Source organism: Rutidosis leptorrhynchoides, chromosome 6, assembly GCF_046630445.1.
Source record: "Rutidosis leptorrhynchoides isolate AG116_Rl617_1_P2 chromosome 6, CSIRO_AGI_Rlap_v1, whole genome shotgun sequence".
Taxonomy (NCBI): domain Eukaryota; kingdom Viridiplantae; phylum Streptophyta; class Magnoliopsida; order Asterales; family Asteraceae; genus Rutidosis; species Rutidosis leptorrhynchoides.
In genome coordinates this window covers 7,365,916-7,375,425 of record NC_092338.1, presented here as the reverse complement: position 1 = coordinate 7,375,425, position 9,510 = coordinate 7,365,916, and the positions used below count along the sequence as shown (strand labels likewise).

Sequence of the window (9,510 nt, the reverse complement as noted above, 5' to 3'; positions counted from 1 at the left end):
GTTGTTATCCCACTTTCGTTTCCCATTATCAGCCTTCTTGACAACCTCCTCACTACTTTCAACAACTGTAGTCTTGCTTCTTCTCAACACCTTGTCATTAAGTTTGTGGGCCATAGACATAGCTGCCTCAATAGTCTGGGGTTCACTGGACTCAACCCCATGTTCAATCTTCTCGGACAAACCATCAATATAAGCCTCAATTTTGCGGTCCTCATCCACATAAACCCTAGGGCACAGCAAAGTTAACTCGAAAAACCTTCGTTCATAGGCATCTAACTCGGTGCCATGCATTTTCAAATTCTTGAGCTCAACCTCTAGCTTCTTAAGCTCACCCCGAGGTCTATAGCGGGTGATCAATCTTTCCTTAAAATCATTCCAGGCCAAACCATAAGCTACATCGCTTCCCAAACTACTAACCAGATTGTTCCACCATGTCAAGGCACTATCCTTGAGAGTGCAACTAGCGAAACTAACTTTGTCCTCTTCACGGACCCGACTGACCCTGAAAATAGATTCGATTTTCTCGAACCAACGAGTAAGCCCTATTGGTCCTTCCGTACCACTGAATTCTTGGGGTCGACCAGCCATAAAAGTTTTGTGGGAGCATCCCACGTTGTTGTTCACATTGGCGTTAACATTAGCATTTGCTGCCATAGCAGCAGCAATTCCTTCATTGATCAGGCGTTGCATACGCGCTTCAGTGGACTCTCTTGGAGGCATGATCTTCAAAATAGAATAACACATCCGTTAGTACCAAGAATAATACTAGTGTCATAAAGGAATAGATCAAAACACGAAAAGACTAACCATTAAGATATTAGTCAACTAACACTATGAGTAATAACATGACAGTTATGATTGTTATAGAAATAACCATCACATGCATACATATTTTATGATAACATCATACAACAAACATAGCACCTAACATACATGAACATATATTACGCATAATATAACATGCCAAGAGCCATAATATCAGAAACAAAACATGATAATAGACGTCATAAAAATAACCATCCATACATAATGAAAAAAATATCCCATAACAAAATCTTAATAAAATCCTCGGCAAAACGCCGTACATAACCCAAAATGTATGTATAAAAAGGACATTAAGTCTGATGAAATAGATAATCAATATGAATAATCACATCACATTCGCTTAGAGCGGGTGTGATAAGCTGGTCCAGCATGAGTCTCAGCAGGATCCTCATACTTACGCAACTTCCCTTTCACAACATCCAACTCTTCCTTCAACACACGAACAGTGCTCTCGAGAGCCTCGAACTTAACCTTAACTTCTCGATCACGCTTACGGTTCGCATCCTCAACCCTATGCTTGAAAGTGATAAAGTTACCCATGTCGGCACGGATCTCGTCCATAACTTCATTATGTGGCAAGGTGCGCAAACAATCACTAAGGGCGTTAATACGTGTCACCTCATTATAAGCCCGGTTCATATGAGTAATGGTAGAAAAATAGTAATGAACAGGATCATCGATCTCTGGTTGATTAGCACGGCGTCTAGCAGGAGACGGTGGAGCAGGAGCAGCAACAGAGTTATCGCTCGAAGTCGACATCTGCAAACAGCAAAACCGCAAACCACATACTAAAAAGATATGAAAGCTAATAATATAACTTATACGAAATGAAATGCATAATAATGCTATAGCAAAAAGGTCGGGCTGTAGACTAGACTCTAATGCACCCTAATAACCACGGGTTGACCACATTAAGACCGCCTAGTTCCCTACAACCAGAGCTCTGATACCACATGTGACGACCCTGTCATAACACTTAACAGATCCGTCAGTTGGTCCCATAGCTTGATCGGACTTAAATGAATTAAATAAACAAAGTTGCATTCTTTTATTTCAAAATGTTGCCCAAAAAGGAAACAAACCCAATTAAGTAGTTTAAAATCAACCAACCATAGTAATGAACCAAAAGTTGACACAAAACATTGCCAACAAACCCACAATTTAAATTATCCAAAATAGAATGCAAACTTAAGTTTCATAAATAGTTTCATAAAATCTGCCCAAATGCATGCAGACTCTTCTAACGACAGCGGAAGCATTAAATAACTCAAGTACCTGTGAAAACATGCAAGTAAACTGTCAACACAAAGGTTGAGTGAATTATAGGTTTAAATAAATAAGTAAACTTTAGACCACAAGATTTAAAAATGTTAGAAAACATTAAACATTATTCCATTATCAATGAGCCACCTGGTAACCACTTAACCCTTTATTTACCTTTGCCAAACACAATAAAAATATACACTTGGACAGTGTATCTACAACAAATTACGAAGTACTAAACATTCCGATTATAAATTGCTAGCGCGACTAGCTCGAAATGGGGTTGTCAAACCCGATAGATCTATCCGTAGGATTCGCGTTCACAGGTAGAAACCAATGATTACAGTTACCAGACTAGGGAATATTTTTGTCCAACTCACAATGAATAATTAAATTTAACTGTTACTTGTGTCTAACCGTAAATAAAAATATGCATGTAATCACATCCCAAAAAGTATACTTTGAAAAGTATGTAAAAACGGGACTATAACTCACCTTAAATAGCAACTGAAGAAATCTCACAACAAGCGAACAGCAAGTAAAGTAAAGTGATCAAGAAAGATCACAACGCCGACCTATAAATAAAGCAGGTCGAAATAAATAACTAACTTAGGTCAAGTCTTAGTATGATAGCTATTGTACATGTTGCAAGTAGACATAGAACATTACTCAGCAAGCATCGGTTTGATTGGAACAGCATAAGGACACACACTTTCTATTTTTAGAAAGTTTCTATTTTTAGCAGGTTTCCATTTTTGGAAAGTTTTCTATTTTAGGAAAGTTTCTATTTTTGGAAAGTTTCTATTTTTGGAAAGTTTCTATTTTTGGAAAGTTTCCAAATTTAGAAAGTTCTATTTTTAGAAAGTTTTGAAGTTAGGAAAGTTTCCTTATTTAGAAAGTCAACAGAAGTCAACTGAAAGTCAAAGTCAACCGAAAGTCAACTCAAAAGTCAACCTTGTTCAAACATAGTCAACATTAATTTTAAAAGTGTAAGTTATAATAATAACATAGGTTATAATGTTATTTAAAGTCAAAAGTGTATAATAATGTCTTAACATAAGTTTAATATAATAAAATGAATTATTAAAGTTAATATAAGTTGAAATGTTATAATTAGTACGACATAAGTATTTAAATAAATTAATTAAATACTAATCATAATATAAGTATTATTAATAATAATAATTTTTAAATTATATCATAAGTATTTTTAATTAATAATGAATTATTAATCATATCATAAGTTTCTAATTAAAATTATTAAATCATAAGTATTTAATAATTAAATCATAATTAAATAATAATTAAGTCTTATAATAATTAAATAATTATTTAATCTTTATTATAAGTCTTTTAATAATTTCTCAAAAACAAATTTAATACTTATCATAAGTATTTTCCTTTAATAATAAAAGTATTATTAATCATAAGTTTAATTAAAATGTTAATTAAATCATAATTAATAATTAAATGATATAATAAATATTTATATCATAAGTTTTAAATAATAATAATTATTTCTTTTATCATAAGTAATTAATTAATAATGAAATCCATTAATTTTAACATAAGTTTAATCATTAACCATAAGTTTTAAGTTTAAAAGTTCATCGGGTCGTATCTTGAGCCCCGGGTGTCGGTTTTGGGCGAGCCACATATGCATTTCCGCCTACTCAAACCACCCAACACAATTATGAACTCAAGAACACTCCAAGAACAGTCCCTAGGTCGTGGATATCAGCCATGACCACACTTGGGAAAATCAATTTACTCAAAACAGTAATTTAGGCACAACGGGTGAACCGTGGCTCGGATTTAGGTGACCCGAACATGAAAATTCGTCCCACCATAAGTCCTAACCAAATGACACACCCTAAAGACACCAAGGATGGTCACAAATTCGGACCCAACCTTGTTCATGCCAAGAACACCTTTCAATCTTTAACAAAAACCAAATTAAGCATATCTAGGGCTCCGAGAATCGAAACGACATGAATCCGGAGTCTAAAATTAATGTCTTGATGAGAGGAACTCATTTATATACTTTATTTTAACTTTCATATCAGTTACAAAGTCAGAAAACACGAATCAAACTGCTGTCCAAATTTTACAAACCGAAAACATATGCAAACGAGTAATTCTACGCATCCAAACAACATTACAACAACTAATATACATCACACTAATAATATAAACTCAAAATACAGAAATATGAATAAAAACTAAAATTTCTAGGGTTAGGGTTTATACCCAAATCGAGAATCAAAGAATATAATCGCGTAGAGAACGAAGAGGAGAACACGTTTATGTAGATGATCTCTTGATCCAAGCTTGAAAATTAATGAAGATGATGATAATGGTGGTGGTAGGCGACGGCTAGGAGGCAAGGGAGAAGAGATAGCACAAAAGAAATATTAGGTTTTGATATTTTGAGATAAAAATGTGTAAATGAGGAATAATGCAAAAAGAGAAAGGGATTTACCCCCTCCCCCTTGGCTTCGGCCGATTTTGTGAAGGGGTGGGCCCCATGGTGGGCCAAACTTGTGAATTGATAAATCCTTGTGGCCCGAAAGCCCGAACTAAACCCGAAACGCGAAAACACGCTTACGCGATTAAAAATCCGGAAAATTAACAAACGCGCGATGAAAAATAAATATAAATACACCTATTAATAATATGATCATAAAATATCATATTTAAAATATTTAGGATTTAAAAATCCCGAAAGCTCGACCGTTGGTTTAAAAACCGAAAAGATTCGCCGGATGGAAATCCGCGAGACGTAGAAACGTACAAAATAAAATATGAATACATATATTCACATAACACATAATAATTATTATATATATTATTACAAAAATAATAAAATAGGTCATAGAAATGACGTGGCACACTAACAGTTAACGGTCGTTAAATAATTAACGAAAAAAGATAACGGAAAAAGTAGGGTCGTGACAGCCTGACCGTCCATCTCTTCTCATTTTTCATCAGTCTCGGATGACCGTCCACTGATTGCCGCCAAACACTTATCCTTTCTCAGGATAGCTTTCATCTTTAATTTCCATAACGAGAAATTACTCCCGTTAAACTTTTCAATTTCAAATTTCGTTGACATTGCTATAATTATAATCTTCTTTTCGACAACACTATTTTTCGAGAAATAGTACTTGAAAACTTATATCGAGTGAAAATAATCTTACTTAGATAAGTAGATTAATACACACTAGATATAAGAACCTAGCTCTGATACCACTTGTAGAGAAAAGCGACACCGAATTATAGCAAACCGCTAGTAATATTTGAAATAAAAACAATAAAGGAACACCAAGATTTAACGTGGAAAACCCCAATAGGGTAAAAACCACGGGCAAGGAAAGAAACATTTCACTAATAAGAATAATAGGAATTACACTTCTCACTAATTACAAGGATAAGCACCAATCTTTATATCTCTTGTGATTAGGAGATTAACACTCACTAACTCTCTATAGACTCTTTTAGTATACAAGAACACTTGTGATTTTGGGATGTATAAATGAGCATGTATGATGCTCTATTTATACTACTTGAAAATGAAGAAGTTGTGTACAATTTGACCATCATATGCTAGTTGTAATCAAGTTGTCATATATATGGTAGTTGTAATCAAATTGACAACCATATGAAAGTTGTAAACAACTTGACAACCATATTAAAGTTGTGATCAAATTGAATTTGTCATGCTATCTTCTAGATTATTAATTCAACATTTTGTAGTGAATCTTTAATATGTCGCAACTCATACACAACATGTTCCATATTAATGCGCTGTGATGGTGAACTCACAGAGCATGATACTACAATCTTAATAATTAAAGCTAAACATTCCTCCAGATTTTGTGTGTTTGGTTCATTGCTTTGCGACTCAATTACGTCATCATCAATAATGTAGATAATTTCATGGTTTTGCAAGGCCGTGTAGGCAAATTCATGAAGGCTTAAACCATCATTAAAGATGTCTTTTGTCGGCTTTTTACCAGTCATTACGTGCAGTAACAATATTCCAAAACTGTAGACATCCCCGCTTCTTGTCATCTCACTCCCAAGACCGTACTCTGCAACTTACAATTATCATGTTACTAAATAAACTGTAATACTTAATATCTCACTCAATATAATCTTTTTGAATCAGTCACAGATTTTTTTTAGTTGAAATACGATTTTTTTAGAGCATTGCTATTTACTTTAGAGAAAAATGATATCTATCCAATTCTTTCTTATGGTATATTTAAGGTATTACCTGGAGGTGCATAACCAATTGTTCCTTTAATATTAGTTGAGATGTTTTGGTTTGTATCCGCTCCAAGAATTCGAGCTAAACCGAAGTCTCCGATATGAGCCACCATATCCTCATCAAGTATAATGTTGCTAGCCTTTATGTCACCATGAATTATGGTTGTTTGGCAGCGATTGTGAAGATAATCAAGTGCCGATGCAATATCCATGAGAATATTCAATCTTTGAATAAGGCTTAGTCTAGATGTATGGGCATTCGAGTGTAACCAATCTTGTAAACTCCCATTTGGCATGAACTCATATACTAAAGCCTTGAAATCATTGCCTTGCAAGTCAACACTTGAACATGATGTTATTATCTTCAACAGATTTCGATGTCTAATGTTGCGCCATGCTTCACACTCCCTCGTGAAGCTGCGTAAAGCTCTTCGATTTTGAAGACTTAGAACTTTGACTGCAACTAATACTCTGTTATCAACTACATTACGGATTCCTTTATAACTAAAACCACCTCTACCAATTAGATTCGCTTCAGAGAAGCCATTGGTAGCGTTGTGAAGTTGATTATAGGAAACTTTCATGAACCGTTCATTTGTTGATGATTGAGACGGTTGGCTAATTCTTACACCAAACGTACACAATACATAATATGAAAATAATTGTAGATGAACACAAAATGACAATTAGGATCCACTTTTTCTCATGTTTTTTCATCTCCTTACACTTAGATAATCCAAGTCTAGTCAAACCACCACAAAGCTTTATATTTCCTTCAAGCGAGAATTCACTTGCATTGGCGAAAACTCCTGTAGTTGGTACTTCACCTTCAAAATCATTAAAGGATAGGTTTAAAAATTTTAATGATAATTGTTCGGAGAATTGCTTGATTTGGCCTGATAAATTATTCTGCAAAATATCAAGCGCCTCCAATCCTTTGAGGGAAGTTAAAGAAGATGGTACGGAGCCTTGCAATACGTTGCCTCTGAGGGATAGAAATGTGAGGCCAATGCAACCACCAAGACCATTTGGAATACTACCTGATAGATTATTAAAAGATAAATCCATATTATCCAACATCTTCAGGTCTCCAACTTCGATTAGAATTGAACCAAACAGTTGGTTGTGAGAAAGATCTAATGTTATGGACAGAGATGGAAGTTGAAGAAGTTCTGTTGGTATTTTGCCGCTCAGTTTATTGTTAAAAAGGCGTAACTCCAATAGACTATGACAATTCCCCAAACTTGATGGAATATCCCCTTCTAACATATTAGAATATAAAATAAGCTTAACCAACATTGATAAGTTCGCGATGGCATCCAGTAAAGGACCTGAGAATTTGTTATCAGATAGATCAATTTCTTGTACCTTTTGAAGCACACCAATTGTATCCGGGATTTTTCCTGTGAAATGGTTGCCTTCTAAATAGAAAGCGTTCAAACCAATAAGATTACCAATGCTTGAAGGGAGGTTTCCGTATAATTGATTTCCTACCAAATATATAAACTGGAGTTGATCTGAAAGATTACCAATTAATCTTGGAAGTACTCCTTGTAAACTGCAGTTAGAAAGATTCAAAGTGTTTAACTTACTGCAGTTTTTAAGAGAATCGAAGAATTTCATGTCATCAGCGTCTCCATGCCCGTGAAAATTGTTGCCACGTAACATAATTCTAGTAATATTTGTTAATTTCCTAAAGTCTACTGAAAGCATCCCACTAAAATTGTTGTGACCCATTGTAAGAATTCCCAAATTAGAACAGTTTGATAAAGAGGGTGGAACAAGTCCATCCAGTTGGTTATCATTTAGCTTGATGGTTTCAAGATTTGGGAGCATTGAACCAATTTCTAGAGGATGACTGCCGGTGAGATTATTAAAAGACATGGCGTAAAAAAAAAAGGAGGGAGAGGTTATAAATGGAGCGAGGGATGTTTCCTGTTAAGAAACACGCACCTAAATGAATTTCCGTTAAGCTTTTTAACTTACCTATGCTGTCCGGAATTCTCCCACTGAGCGGATTATCAACCGCGGAGATTACTTTTAATGACGTGACATTCCCTAAGGATGGTGGAAGTCCGCCTGTTAACTTATTATCCTCAACTACTAAGACAGTAAGTTTGGGGAGGAAACTTATCTCTTTTGGTATGCTTCCAACTAGATTATTGTACCCAAGCCTCAGTTCTTCTAAGTTATAAAAACCGGACAAGTTAGTTAGAATGACTCCACTGAAACCGTTATGACCAAGATTAAGGATACGTAGCTTAAATAAATGAGTGAGTTCGGGAGGGACGGGCCCTTGAACGCTGTTGTTAAAGAGAGAAAACTCTCGGAGGAAGGTGAGGTTACCGACATGAGGAGACAAAGAGCCTTGTAATCCTCGCGACTCAAGTATTATACTAGTCACTCGCTTATGACGCTTTCCACATGTAACACCGCTCCAATCGCAGTAATCAAACGAATCATTCCATGAGCTCAGACGTCCATATGGGTTGCTGATCAGTGATCTAAACGACAACAAAGCCTGGTGATCGGTTTCATTATTAGAACCAGATGAGATAGTGGCTGCGGTAATCACAAACATAACGACTATAACAGCAACATAGAAAGGGAAACATGTACACAGATAGAAAGATGATGGTTTGCAAATTATTGATTGTCTTGACTTATTTTTAGAAGTAAGCATGAAACACAAGAATAAGCCAGCATTGCCTTTTATCTTACGTTTTTCCATGCTAAATAGCTTGGTAGATCCATATTGAAAGCGACCGGTGTGACAATTCTTTTAAAATAAAATAATAATATAAAAAATCATAAAAATAAGATTTTTTATAAAATGATTAAAAAGTTAGTAATAGATCGAGAACAAATACTATTATGAATGTTGTCTTATGTGTTCATTCATATATACCTTAGTTACCTAGCTACCTAATCAACCTTAGTATTATTTTGGTTTGTGTAACGTATGGAGTATTAAATGGACATATTGATCAATCAACACGTTATTTCAATTTCCTTAAAACCGTATTACCGATAGTTAAAGAATATTGCAGTTTTCTTGCACATTTTTTAAGCTTTAATTGCTGATCGGACCCGTAACCCACTACCCTCGGCTTAAAAGTGGCTAAGCATATATGAGGTACACATGGATTT

At 34.9% G+C, this 9,510-nt stretch overlaps 1 protein-coding gene across 1 annotated transcript; it reads right to left on the bottom strand.

Annotated features, from left to right (window-relative positions):
• Window positions 1–5,817: 5,817 nt before the first annotated feature.
• Window positions 5,818–9,091, bottom strand: LOC139853402 (uncharacterized). Its single transcript, XM_071842797.1, has 4 exons — window positions 8,399–9,091; window positions 7,058–8,295; window positions 6,368–6,984; window positions 5,818–6,182 (listed from the first exon to the last, which is right to left on the bottom strand). Exons 1-4 carry the CDS (start codon window positions 9,089–9,091, stop codon window positions 5,818–5,820), a joined length of 2,913 nt encoding a protein of 970 aa, XP_071698898.1.
• Window positions 9,092–9,510: the final 419 nt, after the last annotated feature.